The following is a 15942-nucleotide window of genomic DNA, read 5'->3' as shown; positions in this document are numbered from 1 at the left end:
CCATAGTGTAAAGGCTCTTTATCTGATTTATGTTTCATTGCTTTCTGTTTTGGCAGCATGAGTCAGACTAATGACGTATGTTGTCTGTGAAGAAACAGCAACCACTCCAGAGACCACTCCAGATTTGTCCCAAATCTGCACTGCTTCTGTGTGTGGCAGCCATTTCATTCCAATATGGATCTGAAATGTGGGAGAAATGTTTTCAGTGGTTAAAAGAATAGAATAAAAATACACATACCTTAAATAGTAAAACCAGAGAAACTGACAATCTTGCAGTGGTCTCCTAATTTTTCTTTACCACAGCTGTATATTTTTGCTGTAAAAAATCAGCTGCTTAAATTACACTACAGATCTCTATTCTGTGTTTACACAATCAGATTGGGGAGGGTGAACTCCAGCTCCTCAAACATGTGTTCTATCTCAGGAAGGGGATGTGTGCATGTTTCCTACTAACAATGCTGGTCTCAGTGAGGCCATTGTTAAATCTGGATGGGAACGGAACATGGGAGCAGGAGAGACCTTGAAAAGAGCATAAAGAAAAGAGTCTATGAAGTTGAATGAGAGGGTGACTGTTTCATAGCTCAGTGTTTTTAAGAGAGCAGGTTTCTCTAACAAGGAGGGAAAGGGGGTAGTGGGATTAACTGATGTTAGTTCCCTTTGGGACTGAAATGTATGTAGACTTCTGCCTGCGCCTCAGTGAGCTTCGGAAGGTCACTCACTTTTTCAGGAATGGTGTGTTTTCTTGCTTGAGGATGGGTCTGACCATTAAATTCAGATTATGCTGCTTGCATGCTCCGGGATCTGTGTGCTGTAAGTGAACATTTCTTTTGTTATTTCAGTCTCGAAAGTCTTGGATTGAGGAAAACTTCTTCAAGAGAGAGTGTGTGAAGTTTATCCCTTCCTCTCGGGACCTTCACAGGTAAACTGGAACCTGATAACACTGTTGATGCTCCAAAAACGTGTTTAGTGTTGAAGATGTTATGATTCTCAGATTAAAACACTCGCTTTGTTATTACTTAATACTTACCATCATTTTAACAGCAGTTGCTGAAAACAGTATTCTTCTGAGAGCAGAGCTATTTGGCATTCATCCCTTCCTTCCAGGAATAGGGGCCGTGTGGATTCTTTGATAATGCGTAATTTCCTGTTTTCTTTCTACAGATGTATTCCGGTATGTCAAGTATGCCAAAACCTGATCAGGTATAAATTTATGAATAATGCATTCATATATCTTCATACCAACCTCAATACACAGACATACCCCACCTTTTCTAATGGAGCCCTTCTTTTCTTATTGTGTGGATTTCTGTGTGACACTTCCCCCCTCACACCCTTAATTTTAAACTTGAAATTTTGTATTTCTTTAAATGTAATGGTGTCAACTTTGTAGACTTATGAATGAATACACTCAGTAGAATAGAGGTGAAGTGGATGGGAGGGAGACAGGAAAAGGGGAGGAATAGTTGCAGATGGTTTACAGAGCCCAGTGGGGGTGGGCTCTTATAGGTTCCTGAGATTTATAACCAGCAATCCTCCCTTTATCATGTATACACTTACTTTTTTAAGCTAAAACAAGTTCAAGAAGAACAATGAAATGTTAGTGATTGATCCGTCTTTTTCTACGTTTCTCTCTCCACCTGCAATGCTACCTTTTTGTTGGCCAGATGTTGCTGTGGTCGCCTAATTGGGGAGCACTCTTGGGAAGAGTCACCTCCTCCCATGTCCCTCTGTCCTGGTCCTGGAGAGGACATAGAAGATAGCTGGTCCACAGAACTCCACACCAAAGCCAGTCCCACCAATGCCTATGGGATTGTAGACTTTGAAGATACTGCTACACGTGTCTGTCGGGGGAAGGTCTGTGAGACCACTAATTTACTCTAGCATGAACAAGGCATTGATTTTGATGATTGTCTCACCAGGCTTAGGTTTAAGCAGACATTAGTGAGCTGTTTGAGTGCAAAGATACTATCTACTGTAGTAATGACACAACAGTCACACGCACAAGGAGCCGATCAGTTCCGAATTGTTCCATGTGCTTTCTCCTGCAGTACATACGAGTGGCTGTGGACTCAAAGGCAGAGGCTTTGCTCCAGCTGATGCTAAGGGAGTGGCAGATGGAGAGACCCAAGCTTTTGCTGACTGTCCAAGGAGGCTCAGAAAACTTTACCCTGCCCCGTAAAGTCAAGCAGGCCTTCAGCAAAGGGCTGATCACTGCCGCCCTCAGCACAGGGGCATGGATACTCACTGATGGAATTAATTCGGGTTGGTATTACAAATAGTTGCTTGAGTGTGGGTTAGTATTTCTTATTAGGCTCAAACAACACTGAATCTTGAGCCATGGTCTTTACCAGCAGTACAGCAGAAAAGCAGTGGTGGTGGTGTGAAATGTCAGTCCTTTCGTTCTCAGTGTCTAATCTGTAGGTTGTAGCAGATTCCTATGTCCATTTGTTCGCTGTTGCCCAAGGAAGAATTTGATTATCATGTAGCAAAATGGTCTGTTTGTGCCTGACTTAAGTCAGCAAAATTCTTTATCATGCTGAGGAATAGTATATTTGCTTTGCATTCAACTGCTCTTTACATTCTCTCTAGGTGTGTCTAAGCATGTGGGTGAGGCAGTGAAAACATTCGGGGGCCATGATCTGAGGAAGAGAAACACAGTCGGCATCACACCGTGGGGCGTGATTGACAACAATATGGACCTTATAGGGAGAGATGTAAGAGACTACACGGCCACACACAGTTGACACCAAAAATGTTTTGATTTTATCCAAGTGCATCGTTTAGCCTCCACACCAGAGGCAGCTGTAGCTGGCGGCCTTACCTTTCAGTTTCCGTCTGTCCCATTCTAGTTAATGCAATATCTCAGGAAGGCCATGAGGAAATCCCCACAAATTTGCCACAATTGTTCATTTTGACTCAAAAATGAGATGATAGTTTGTGTTCAAATATCAAAATTAAGATCTCTGTTACCCTCAAAAAACATGTTTTGGCCTCATTAACAAAAAATGATATTGTGAACGTTTTAAAGTTATTGTAAACCTTCACACATAATGCTGGACTAATTCGATTTTTTTCCAATGTCACAAAGCAACTCCAGAATTAATTAGCTAATTCTAACTATTTTAGACAAATGTATTACAAGATAAACATGATGACGTTTGACATCCAAAATATTAAATGTCAACTTTACAACAACACCATAATACTCTACAAAAATTTGGCAATTGTTTTACACCATAACTGAGATCAGATTATGATTAGGTTAGAACATGATTTGACTTTCTCTCAACATGGTTCAGGTGTTTCGACCCTACCAGCCACTGGGGAACCCTTTGAGCAAGAGGGCCTGTCTCAACGGTTTCCACTCCCACTTTCTGTTGGTGGATGACGGAACGCTGGGAAAACATGGCTGCCAGCAAGGCCTCAGGAGGAGGCTGGAGAAACACATTCAGCTACTGAAGATACACCCACGTAAGTCCGTTTCTGTGTGTTGTTCTTCAATGAAGTGAGAAACCCACTTACCCACTAATCCCTTTTGGTGTAGGACTGAACCAAGGCGTGCCTGTGGTGTGTGTGGTAGTGGAAGGAGGCCCTGCTATTGTGTCCACAGTGTTGGACTATGTAAGCAGTGTACCCCCTGTGCCGGTGTTTGTGTTTGAGGGCTCGGGCAGGGCTGCTGACCTGCTTGCCTTCTTACACAAGCACACTGCTGCTGACAGGTATGCATGCTTATCTTCTCTTATCTACAGTAGTTGGTGTAACAGATCCATCAATCTTTGTAAAACACAGACTGTAAAAAAAGATGGACGACAAGTCTCCACTTCTCCTACCATCCAGAAAGGAAGCTAAAATATTCTGGATATAAATGCGGCCATCTTGCACCTTTGGAGAAAGAATCAGCACAGTAGCGATTGGGAAATGTAGCGAGGTCCTGTTACTATAATTGCTCGACCAATCACAAGTCAGTCCCAGCTGCCCATCATGCCCTTTCAACCCGTTGATTTAGCATTAAGTGACTAATCAACTCCAAACTTACCAGAAACATGAACATACATCGGTGTGAAAACAACAACCTAAGATGACAGAAGCCATCTTTGAGAAAAGTGTATTTGAGGTGTGCTTTCACTATTTAGTTTGTTCCATGTCCCATCCACTAACATACAGGAGGTGGGATTTATGACCGATACTGCAGCCAGCCCCCAGGTGAAGAGATGCTTTGGCTTCACTTTTGGGGAGCAGTCATTTTGTCCATCATTATATACAGTCTAAAATGTAACTAGGTTTTTCATTTATTATTATTTACTTTAATGATTTTAATGATAATGTATTTTCAGGCAGTTGGATGCAGACATTAAGGAGGACTTCCTCGTCAGGATTAGAGATGTGTTTAGGGTTGACAGAGCAGAAGCCTTTCACCTATACAATCTCTTTCTGCAGTGTATGGATAACAGACAGTCTGTAAGTAAAACAATGCCAACAAACAACTAACTTTGTGATTTGACACAGCCTAATTACGTTGTATGTCTTTAAACAACAGATAACCATCTTTGACTCTGAGTCAGAGGACCAGGTGGCACCTGATGCAGCCATTTTGACAGCGACACTTAAGGGTACTTGTTTTTCTTCTCTTGGTTGTTTTCATTGACCTATTAAATGTTTGTTATTGCATAGGAACGCATAGATATATGTTCTGTTGTTTATTTTTTTTATGTGCAATAAACAGGCACCAAGGCCAGCCCTGCAGAGCAGCTGAGTATGGCTCTTGCCTGGGACCGGGCTGACATAGCACAGAAAGACATCCTGGTGTATAGACAGCACTGGCAGGCGAGACTGACTTGAGCGAATCACTGTTGCAATATGTGGTCAAATTACATGACACTGAGGGATCATACTGAATGTAATAATGTCATGTGATATATCTAGGTGGGTTCTCTGGAACAGGCCATGCTGGATGCTCTGGTGATGGACCGCGTCAGTTTTGTCAAACTGTTGATTGACAACGGTATGACTATGAGTCGCTTCCTCACTGTGGATCGCCTCGAGGAGCTCTACAACATGGTTGTTATAATTAGTTTTTCTTCTAATGTTAATCATATTTTTCTTTGCAGTTATCAATTTTCTAGTTCTCCCTTATTAAGGATAGTAATACAGCATTCAAAAATATTGAAAAAACTATTATTCAAAGATTTTTTTTCCAGAAAATACCTTTAGCCCACAGTATTTTGTTTATCCTGCTGTTCTTAGTCTTCCTTTGTTTTCCCTTGGCTCTCACTTTGCTGCACAAATGGGGAATTCTTTTGTTTGTGGCTATTGAAGCACAAATTCCAAAACGGTGGCTTTGATGCAAATCAAAATAATGCACTGAAAGTGTTTTGCACCAATATTATCAGTGTTTTGTGGTCAGCAGCATCCTGGGTATTTTCCCAGTTTGTTTTTGGATGCTTTTGAGATCAGAGAACTCTTTGTCATCACTACACTCACACTTGGCTTTCTCCTCACTGCCTTTATCTTTGGTTTATCAAAGTCTGTTTACTTATTCATAACTCTGGGATAATAAGTCCCTCTTAAAAACAAGCCATGAATCCCAGAGCTGCGATTGTATATGCCGTATGCAACTGTGTTAAAAGTAACCAGTCTTTTTTTGCTTTGATTTCATAGTTGTTTTTTTGTTTACTTGTACGTTCTCATGAATGATAAAAAAAATGTCCCTCCACAGCCGCAGGGGCAGACGGATCATTTCTTGCAGCACCTTGTTGAAGATGCAAAACAGGTAAATGATGAAGATGACACCGGCTACAGTCATAAAAATAGAAGTTAAAGTTACTTTGACTTTCTGTTCTTACATGGGATATTGAGTGTGCTATATATGCAAATATAGATACATGTTGATAACTGTGTGTGTGTGTGTGTGTGTGTGTGTGTGTGTGTGTGTGTGTGTGTGTGTGCGTGCGTGCGTGCGTGCGTGCGTGTGTGTGAGCAGACTTCTCTTCCCATAGGTTACCGGCTTTCTCTCATTGACATTGGCCTGGTGATAGAGTATCTCATAGGAGGAGCGTACCGCAGCACATACACACGGAAACACTTCAGAGCTGCTTACAACCGCCTGCAGGACAAAGTAAGTACTGAGTTTTTTCCACTGTCTTTTGATAAATGACCAATAAAGGTTTGATGTTTGATTATTTTCTTGTGTTTATTGAATATTATTCTTGAATTTTCCAAAAAATAATGCTCTTGCCTCATTGCTGTTTGTAGGAAGGAAGACAGAACAGTTCAAGCTCCCTGTCTAAACAGAGATGGGGCTTACTGCCAAACTCTTCAAGGGGCAGGAGTCTCCAGGACCTGCATTTCTTTAGAACCGCGCAGCCTTACAAATGCAAGGTTGGTGGGGTTTTTATGTCTCCACTGGCCAGAGTCATTATTTTTTGCGATTGTTGCTCCCACTCTATTGAACCTGATATCTCAAGAGCACTGTGCGGCAATTTCTTCAAATTTAGTACAAACACTCAGTCGTACTCAAAGATGAACTGGTTACATTTGGGTGGTCAAAGGTCAATGTCACAGTGGCTTCACAAAGCATGCTTTGGCCTCTTAAACATATCTCATGTCTGCCTTCAGGAAATGTTGACCAATTTTGACCAGTTTTCCAGCGGACACAAGATGAATTGAGTATATTTTAGTGGTTAAATGTAATGGTCACAGTGACCTCATGAGAATCTGGAAAACATTGCTTTATGTAGACTGAAGCTGCACTGTTTGGCAGAGGCATGTACCTGCAGTGGCTTTAAAATAAATCTTTAAAATAACTTTAAAAACACCACATTTTGTATTACAACCTGTGTTATCTTATCCTGTCATTCTGTTCTCTGAATTTTCTGTTATCTGTTTTTTTCCCCCATCTTTTTCCTTCCTTCCTTCTAACTTTTCCATCTAGGAGCAAGACGTGTCACCCGGCAGCAGTCGAGACATCACGTTAAGCCCTGGCCTCAATGATGCTCCACTGCTGGTTCCCTTTAACTTCAACGACCTCTTTGTATGGGCTGTGCTTCAACAGCGGCAGCAGATGGCACTGTTCCTGTGGCAACACAGCGAGGAAGCTCTGGCACGTGCCACAGTAGCCTGCAAGCTTTACCGCTCCATGGCCTTTGAGGCACGGCAGAGTAGCATGGACGACAACATCACAGAGCGATTCAAGGCATTTTCACTGTGAGTGTGCATTGTGTGCTGTCAGTTGTCAACATATGGGGACAATGCCAACATAGTAAATATTTTAGTCATTTGATTTGAGTTATTATGTTTTATATACAGACTAGTCTTGTATTGTTTAGAGTGAGTCTGCACATTAAAACATATATTTTAATCAGTTTGGAAGCAACAGCCGAGTTGGTCATGTGGTTTGAATTTTGCAGTGGCATGAGTTGGTTTTGTAGTTTGAGTTCCTTCAGTGAAATCGTGCATATGCTTCTGTGTCTTAGTGAGTTTGGTCAGCTAGCCGTGGATGTGTTAGACTGTGCATTTCGTCAGAACGAGCAGATGGCCATGAAGCTGTTGACTTCAGAGATGGAGGCATGGAGCCACTTCACCTGTCTGCAGATGGCTGTCTCCTCATGTCACATACCATTCGTCTCTCACTCCTGCACACAGACCCTCCTCACAGATCTGTGGACTGGTCCACTCAACATGAGTAAAAACTCCTTTCTGAAGGTAAATATTGTAAACATTTGTCAGATGAACCCTATTATGTTTACATCTGTATAGATATCTCTCTATTGGCACTGAAATACAGTGTATATGTGAATATTTGAATACAATTAGCATATTTCTGAGATCACAGCATCCTCTTCACATTAAGACAAGTTATTTGATTCAAAGTTAATTATTAAGAATACTGGTTAATTTGCATATACCTTCTGATTAAGTAGAGTTTAAAAAACTCTCACAACAATCTTGTTATCTCTTTCTTTCAGATCATTTTGAGCCTTCTTCTGCCCCCTGCTGTTTTCCTACTGGAGTTTAAAAGCAAGGCTGAAATGTGCCATGTACCACAGTCCCATGAGGCGAGGCTGTTTGGACTTGATACTGTGAAGTCAGTACCAGCTCATGAGGGAACTGATCACATGGTATTGTGCCAGTAGCTCAATTATCCAGCAACCAGAATCTTAATGACCTTACTTTGATACTTCTCTTGTGTTCTTTTCTCTTATTCTGCTCTACTCTGCCCTCGTAGGGCAGTCGGGATTCAGAGCGAGGCCTGTCTTTCCATGACAAATGTCTCGGCCCTGTGTCAGAAACTCTGTCCTCTGTGACCATGAATTGTGTTTCCTGGATCACAAGACTCTATGAATTCTACACAGCTCCTGTTGTCAAGTTCTGGTTTCACACAGTAGGTGGAGTGTGTTTTGTTATACTCGTGAATAAAAATGTTATATGGATTGGCCTAGCAGGGTCTGACTCTTTAATATGTGATAATTGTTTATATGTATATTTTTCATGTCTCAAATTTTATATCTGTCTGTCACCATTTAAGGTTTTCTATTTGGCCTTCCTGATGTTATTCTCCTTCGTTGTCCTGGTGAAGATGGAGGACGAGCCCAGTATTCAGGAGTGGTTGGTCATCGTGTACATCTTGTCCACTGCAGTGGAGATAATCCGAGAGGTGAGAGAAGACAGATTTATTTTCCTCTTCATCCCTCTTCTCTCATTAAAAGTATTCAACCCTTTATGTGCATCGGTGTATGTTGTACATAAAACAAAACATAAGAATCTTGTTTGATAGAGTACTACATTTTATACAGCTATATCAGAAAAATCTATACCTTTTAATTAGGTACTGATGTCAGAGCCGAGGAAGTTGAGCCACAAACTGAAGATTTGGTTCTCAGAGTACTGGAACAAGTCCGACTTCATTGCTATCCTGCTCTTCTTGGCTGGACTGTCGTTGCGCTTGCATGCTGGTCCCTACCTGACTGCAGGACGAATTACTTACTGTCTGGACATCATCTTCTGGTTCATCAGGGTGACAGATCTGCTGGCTGTCAATCAGCATGCTGGTCCTTACCTCACCATGATCACTAAGATGGTGAGTAGAGACAGGAAACCACATGTTGGTGAGTAAGAAACTTCAGAATCATTTTAGTCACCCTGTTCTCTCCTCTCTTTCTCTGCCCAGACCAGTAACATGTTCTACATTGTGGTGATGATGGCAGTAGTGCTGCTGAGCTTCGGGGTGTCCAGAAAGGCCATCCTGTCCCCAGACGAGGAGCCGTCCTGGAGCCTCGCTCGAGACATAGTCTTCCAGCCATACTGGATGATCTATGGAGAGGTCTACGCAACAGAAATAGATCGTTAGTGCTTTAATGGAAAACACAAGATAATTATTGACCAACTGTGAATTTATGTAGTGGATTTTAGCTTGGACAACTTTGGTGTTGCCTTCAGTTTTTTACTCAAAGTGCATAACATCAGATGTTCAACTTGCCTTTGCCACAGTAAGACTCGGGTCAGATGATGTAAAGCTTTGCTGATAAAGTAAAGTGAACCATGGAGCTGGAGTGTTATTAATTGCAGACAAAAGCGGAATGAGGTGGACATTTTTATAGTTTCAGTACTTCACTGTTTTGGGTAATATAGAAGTACTGCATGCATACAACATATGTAGCTTCAAAAAAAGTTTGGTATAAAGAATCCCTTTTCTGTCTTTGCGCTATGAGTTAGTCCTGCACATAATGATTGAAACTGTTCACACATATATCAGATTGAACGTTTCTGACTAACTCAACAGTGACCTATGACATTTCATTGTGTAGCTCCATTATCAATGCCACTTGTGTAACGTCTTTGTTTGTGTTTTTGTGTCAACAGCTTGTGACGATGGTAATCCATGTCCTCCTGCCTCATTCCTTGCGGCATTCCTCCAGGCTGTCTATATGTTCTTCCAATATATCATCATGGTCAACGTTCTAATCGCATTTTTTAAGTGAGCATGATTGCAAAAATGTAGAAATGTTACTTTTTTAAATGTAATTTATTTTATTAAAAAAGGACAATACACAAAAACACTTATCTCAAAATGAGAAGAGAGGATTTATGCCAGATTTAGCTATCAGCCAATTTCCATCTGCAGTCCTTGGGCAGGTTGTTTAACTGGATGTTGTCTTTCCAACAGCAACATTTACTTTGACATGGCATCAACATCCAATAAACTGTGGAAGTACAACCGTTATCGTTACATAACAACCTATCAGGAGAGGCCATGGCTGCCTCCACCCCTTATCATCCTCAGTCACATGACCCTGGGTTTGATGGCCATCTACAAGAGATTTTGTGGAGATGCTGAGCGGGAGGAGAGAGGCTCTGGACTTAGTGAGTACCTCAAGGTGTTGTAACACTTGGTCCTTTTCAACCATACTCAGACCAGTTAGCTTCAGAGGGGTCCGAGTTCTTTAGGAGTGTTTATATATGCGCAAAAAGTGCTGACTCATCGCAGTTCGTTTGGAGGGCTGAACATTTTACAAATCTGTTCCCTGCACTTCTAGTCATAAAGTCCCCAATCTTGTCTACACATCTTTACTAGAGCTCTGCCTTGGCCCTGATGATCGTAAGAAGCTCCATGAGTTTGAGGAGAAATGTGTACAGTCCTACTTCCATGAGAAGAGTGAAGGTCTCCACAGCAGTCAAAGTAACCAGATCAGAGCAACAGCTGAGAGGTTAGTTGCATGTTTTAATTGATCTGTAAAAAACTGAAGTTTTTGATGTGTAGTTGAAAAGATGCTTCTCAATCTTGGTTTTCTAAGGGAGTGACTGTAACGGCCTGTTCCCTAAACTTGCAAAATCATAATTGTTTGATATTTACGTACGTTATGTTCACTTGGGTCCTTGCACAGGATGATGTCAATATTGTAGGCTTCTAGAGATTTGTTTTGTTATTTTTTGTGGTGCCTGTATATAAAATTTGATCTACATTGCTTCAATCCTCACTCTATTTTGGATTAATTAATTAATTAAATAAATTGAAGCTCATAGGTGACTGTGTTGTCTGTTTGTCAGCTGTTAGGTTTGATATATGGCAAAAACAGCAAACATATAGAATCTTTATTAAAATAAGTAAAACACTTTCTGACGTTTGAATAGTATTTATTTATTTTTGTTCCACTAGAGCAGCGGAGATGTGCGTGATAATGGGGGAGGTCTCAGAGAAAGTGAACTTCATTCAGGACAGCTTCTCAGAATTGGACAGTCAGCTTGGGCAACTCCAGGATCTTTCAGCCCTGGCGATGGACACTCTTACGCTGCTCTCTGCTTCAGACAGCCTTCATCAGGAGGAGGCACGCTTGGCTCAGTGTGGATCTATTACAGCTTCCCGACACATCCTTCCACACAGCTGGACCCTCCTGCACAGAAGTGGAGCAGACTATGATGTACTAAACATGCGACAGATGATGGCCAAGTCATGTAAAAGTACCCCTCCTTCTTTGTTGAAGGGCTTTAATCTCGGGGAGAGTAGATGGACATCACAAGAGTGCCATGTCGAGGCCAGGGGGAGCAGGGGAGGACGACAAGTGAACGCTGAGGATGAAGAGGGAGGGGAAAATCAGGTATTTACTGCTTTTTTGTCAATATCGTCATTTTATAATAATAGCTGTGAAGTGAAAGAAATTATGTTGCCTGTCCTCAACCTTTGTTGAGAGCTAATTATGCAACCAGACACTGTCTTCTCTGCTGTACAACAATAAAACTACCACAGAATAACTAGTGTTTTTTCAATGTATAATTTTCCCCCAGGATTCAGAGTCTGATATTTCTCGACCAGCGTCCCATGCTGCCTTCTCTCACAGTTATGGAGTTCATCCCAGTCTCAGGGATCAGACACCTTGTGAGTCCTGTGGACCATCCTGCTGTGGGTCTCCTCTTTCTGCCAGAGGCTTGGAGTCACCATATCATAAATTCTGGACATGTGACCCTTACCTGTATCCCAATCAAGAGGAGACTTCTATGGAAGAGGAGGAAGAGGAAGAAGAAGATGAGGAAGCAGAAGAAGAGCAGGAGGGGGAAAAGACACAGGAACAGCTGTCTAACATGACACTATCCAGAACCTCGAGCAATGCTGTCCTTCTGTCTGACCCTCAAGACATTTCTGAGGGTTTGGTCAATCCAGCCTTTTCTCAGGACAGTAGTCAACTGAGTTGTCCCTCCAGATCCTCCAACATCTGTGGAAGACATGTGAAAAGCTGCAGGGGGGCTTGTCTGTCCAGGGACCCTCCCTATGGCTGCTGCAGGTCACTGTCATCCAGCATGGAGAATATGACTCTCTCTGGCACACCATTGAGTCCAATGAGGGGATCATTTCCCTCTCTCAATGAAACAATGAAAAAAGAGAGTTTGTCTCGTGGGAGGATGATGGAGGACACATCGCTGCAGTGCAGCAGAAGGAGAGGTATTGTTAGAGTTTGTAATGCAGGGATTAGAAAATAATTTATTGCTAGTTGATGGTTTAAAGCAAGAAAAATATATTGGCTCAAAATTCTTTCAATGTTCAAAGTGTGAATTTATAAAGGGACATGGATTATTCAGATGTGTAGCATTTGTTTCTCTGCATCTTGTTCACTCATTATAATAGAGAAACAAACTTAATGCTATTTCATTTTTTTACTGAGTTTACTTTTGCATTACAAATTATCTCAACTTTACAACAACTGACGTGTGTCTTTGTTTCTGTAGAATGGTCCAAGTCCACTGACTTCACTCAAGTCTTGGACAGCAGAGGCAAAACCCAGAACAGGAAGACAGTGAAGATACAAGAGAACAGCCCAGATACTGTAATGTGACACATTTTTGTTAAGACTGAAGAGTCTGAAACCCTGCTGGATGTTCTTTATATTCTGTGACTCCACCTGGTCCTCTCTCTCTCTCTCTCTCTCTCTCTCTCTCTCTCTTTATTTCTAATGGAAAACAGGGAACTGTGCATTCCCACTTGTCAGATGCCTGCTGGAGAAGGCGACGGTGGATGAGAGGAGAACCTACATGTTGGTCGGCTTCAACTAGCCTCAGTCAGCTTAGTAAGGAACTACAGACCTATTTAGACTTAATACCTAAACTGCAGTGTATGAGTAAAGAGAGCTTTAAGCCATTAACTGGGAACACGCTTCATCCCACTGAATGTGTGTGTACAGTATCACAGAAAGAATTACATCGAAAATGTTTCTGTCCTACCAAGGCCTTTCTGGATTTATTATGCAACCAACCCAGCATATATAAAGTGGCAAACACATCTGCCCCTATAAAATATGCTGTGTATATATTTTGTTTTAAATAGTAATAACCATTGATGATATTTTGTTTCAGATTTTGAACCCATGGATTTGTTGCAGAAACAAGTGTTTTCCCATCAGGTACATCTATGGTCAACTAAATTTGCAGGAAACTAGTGCAGAACACTAGAAATCTGGAGGAAATAAACGGTATATCATGAGCAGAACATGTATGGAATTGATCTGTCTTTGCACTGATCCTCAGGATGTGCGGAGCCCCACTCATTCAGCATGGAACAGCTGGGCCAGATCCATGAGCCGCAGGTCTTCGTAAGTCTGCATTTCTTTTGTCCTGCCATCGTATCTGTGAATTTCTAAATACTGTAATATCTTTATGATTCTTTTGCAGTTTACAGAGTGGCATTGCCCCTGAAGGTATTTGAGAACTTCTTGCTACACGTTTTGATAAATAAAATACATTATTTACATTATTAATTTGTTTGTTATTGTGAGACTAACTGTTGATGTATTCTAATAATTGTGTTGCAGTCAGGAGCTCTTCATTCCAGTCCACTGATAATTTGTACCCACACTATTCAGGTATAATGAATGATATGTGCAGAAAATCTGGGTTTAGGCTGTCAACAATATTGCTGCACTGTATCTTTGCTTACCTGGAATTACCTGTGTTTCTCTGATTTCAATAGAATTATACTTTTATTTCTGTACTTATGTATAATTGACTGTGTTATGTTTTAATAGCCATGGAGAGAAACAATCTGATGAGACTGGCTCACACCATCCCCTTCACTCCTGTTTCCATTTTAGGTACATTTTGTGTCACATTTTTAGTTTAATTATCTTTATTTTACTTTGAAGACATTTGTCTTTTTATTTCTTTATTTTTCCATGGACTTTTTGAAATCTTTATCACATTCCTCACAGGAGGTGAAGAGGTGACCATCTACTCTCTGGAGGAGGTGCCCTCTGATTCCGACCCTGAACTCAGCATGGTCTCCTCTTGGTCCTCTCGAGGACTGTCTGCCATGCTGCAGCCCCTCTCCAGTGAGGAGGGCTCTCTGGATGGGGGACTTCGGAAGGGCTGCAGGGTTTTGTGTACCTGGGCAGAAAGGGACGTGCTCAGACCTGGTCTGGTATATGTGGTCAAAGCCTTCAGGATAGAGGTAGTTCGTGCCTGGCAGAGGTATTTCCATGGCAGCACAGCAATGCAGCTTTGTTTAAGAGTAAGTGCTCCAAAATTCTGTAAAATAAATTTAGGCAATGAATCACTACTTAGCATGTTTGCGTTCCCTGTAACTTAAGCTTCATGTAGCTCTCTGTTTGACATGCCTGAAGGAGATCCAGCAGCAAAGAGCAGCTCAGAAGATGATGCAAGTGTTCAACCAGGTCAAACCTGATGATATGCACCACTCACCGAGGTTTGTGTGTTTTCTTGCTAATGTGTCTTTGTGGGTCTGTGCAAGTAGTAATCGTCTTTTCTATACTCTAGATTTCTTGATGTATCACTGGTCCTCTGGCATTCAAATGGCCAGTGGCTGACCATTGAGAGAAACATGTGCGGTGACTTCAGGAAGTACAATAATAACACGGGAGAAGAGATCACCCCCTGCGGTTCCCTGGAAGAATTGCTGCTGGCGTTCTCACACTGGACGTACGAGTACTCAAGCAGAGAGCTGCTGGTGCTTGATATACAAGGTAGATCTTTGTTTGTTTGTGGCATGTTGAACACTATCTACTAATGTGTGAGGTGTTGATTGTGTATCTGTCTGGTTCTCATCTTTTTCTATTACTTCATTTATTTTCTTCACAGGAGTAGGAGACGAGCTTACTGATCCCACTGTCATTATGGCAGAAAACCAAAGGTACTGTGACCATTTCTCACAAATGCATCAAGATTATTGATGAGAATTTGTTTTCAGATTGAAATGATGTCAGATATATATTTAGGAGAAACATTTTTCTTTACTCTCCTGTGCTGTCTCTCTGACCTTGCTGCAGTGGTAACAGGGGTGAGATGCTTTTTGGACCTGATAACCTTGGAGTTGCGGCCATGAATGCTTTCCTGCAGAAACATTCTTGTAGCATCAGTTGTCGCAGACTGGGCCTCAAAGGTTAGAAATATACACAAAGAGCACATGATAACCAAGTTCTGCATGTGTGTCTAAATGAGTGTGATATGTTGTAGTGTTTGCATAGGTTGTTCTTTTCTCAGTTTTTTCCTCTTGTGCACATGTTTATGGACTTATTCTCGTGTCACCTCTGTGTCGTCACTCAGGAGGCCAACATTGGCTCTGAGATGAATCCCCAACAACTTGAAATGAAGGCAGCGCATACCAACACCATCTAATTAAGCCACGAATGTTCATTTATTTCTATAACAACGGTTGTGTTTGAGGCATGGGGGTGGGCCCTGCTTTGTGCGTTGTGCTGCACGGCCTTTGATTACATATTAATCACTTCTTTGTGCTGGCAATGTGCTGCTGAGACATTAGCTTTGATTAGCTATTAATTAACGTCTCTTGGTAGACATGATACCGGCATCTAGAGGATAACTGCTCGGAAAGAAACTGTGCTCAAAAACAAACAAGCCCAGCAAACAAACACACAAGCACAAACATTCAGACACAGTTGTTTTGATATTTCAAAGGTGCGTTGTGTTTCCTCTTCCTCTTCTTGT

At 41.6% G+C, this 15942-nt stretch overlaps 1 protein-coding gene across 7 annotated transcripts in view; it reads left to right on the top strand.

Moving 5' to 3' along the window:
* trpm6 (transient receptor potential cation channel, subfamily M, member 6) overlaps positions 1 to 15942 on the top strand; it is a 92094-nt gene that overhangs the window by 884 nt on the left and 75268 nt on the right. For 4 of the 7 annotated variants that reach the window (XR_011240928.1, XM_069524062.1, XM_069524063.1 and 1 more), the window contains exons 1-39: positions 485 to 732; positions 840 to 919; positions 1162 to 1200; positions 1665 to 1854; positions 2049 to 2262; positions 2590 to 2714; positions 3300 to 3471; positions 3545 to 3719; positions 4335 to 4458; positions 4538 to 4610; positions 4724 to 4824; positions 4924 to 5058; positions 5717 to 5770; positions 5981 to 6115; positions 6253 to 6378; positions 6932 to 7203; positions 7473 to 7701; positions 7965 to 8117; positions 8225 to 8380; positions 8525 to 8653; positions 8825 to 9076; positions 9167 to 9341; positions 9859 to 9973; positions 10163 to 10359; positions 10571 to 10703; positions 11153 to 11591; positions 11779 to 12430; positions 12715 to 12812; positions 12950 to 13052; positions 13339 to 13385; positions 13510 to 13574; positions 13654 to 13679; positions 13794 to 13844; positions 14007 to 14072; positions 14190 to 14488; positions 14601 to 14683; positions 14755 to 14960; positions 15076 to 15127; positions 15264 to 15376. Coding sequence is in view for 6 of the 7 variants with exons in the window: in XM_069524062.1 (XP_069380163.1) it covers positions 730 to 732; positions 840 to 919; positions 1162 to 1200; positions 1665 to 1854; positions 2049 to 2262; positions 2590 to 2714; positions 3300 to 3471; positions 3545 to 3719; positions 4335 to 4458; positions 4538 to 4610; positions 4724 to 4824; positions 4924 to 5058; positions 5717 to 5770; positions 5981 to 6115; positions 6253 to 6378; positions 6932 to 7203; positions 7473 to 7701; positions 7965 to 8117; positions 8225 to 8380; positions 8525 to 8653; positions 8825 to 9076; positions 9167 to 9341; positions 9859 to 9973; positions 10163 to 10359; positions 10571 to 10703; positions 11153 to 11591; positions 11779 to 12430; positions 12715 to 12812; positions 12950 to 13052; positions 13339 to 13385; positions 13510 to 13574; positions 13654 to 13679; positions 13794 to 13844; positions 14007 to 14072; positions 14190 to 14488; positions 14601 to 14683; positions 14755 to 14960; positions 15076 to 15127; positions 15264 to 15376 (5857 nt within the window). In the remaining variant the exon portion in view is untranslated. Of the gene's footprint in view, positions 1 to 484; positions 733 to 839; positions 920 to 1161; positions 1201 to 1664; positions 1855 to 2048; positions 2263 to 2589; positions 2715 to 3299; positions 3472 to 3544; positions 3720 to 4334; positions 4459 to 4537; positions 4611 to 4723; positions 4825 to 4923; positions 5059 to 5716; positions 5771 to 5980; positions 6116 to 6252; positions 6379 to 6931; positions 7204 to 7472; positions 7702 to 7964; positions 8118 to 8224; positions 8381 to 8524; positions 8654 to 8824; positions 9077 to 9166; positions 9342 to 9858; positions 9974 to 10162; positions 10360 to 10570; positions 10704 to 11152; positions 11592 to 11778; positions 12431 to 12714; positions 12813 to 12949; positions 13053 to 13338; positions 13386 to 13509; positions 13575 to 13653; positions 13680 to 13793; positions 13845 to 14006; positions 14073 to 14189; positions 14489 to 14600; positions 14684 to 14754; positions 14961 to 15075; positions 15128 to 15263; positions 15377 to 15942 lie in introns of those variants that run through there. The other 3 variants (XM_069524061.1, XM_069524064.1, XM_069524065.1) reach the window with 3 other exon arrangements.

This window comes from Paralichthys olivaceus, chromosome 4, assembly GCF_024713975.1.
Source record: "Paralichthys olivaceus isolate ysfri-2021 chromosome 4, ASM2471397v2, whole genome shotgun sequence".
Taxonomy (NCBI): domain Eukaryota; kingdom Metazoa; phylum Chordata; class Actinopteri; order Pleuronectiformes; family Paralichthyidae; genus Paralichthys; species Paralichthys olivaceus.
Note: the sequence above shows the minus strand (reverse complement) of the source record. Positions and strands in the feature narration are given on the sequence as shown.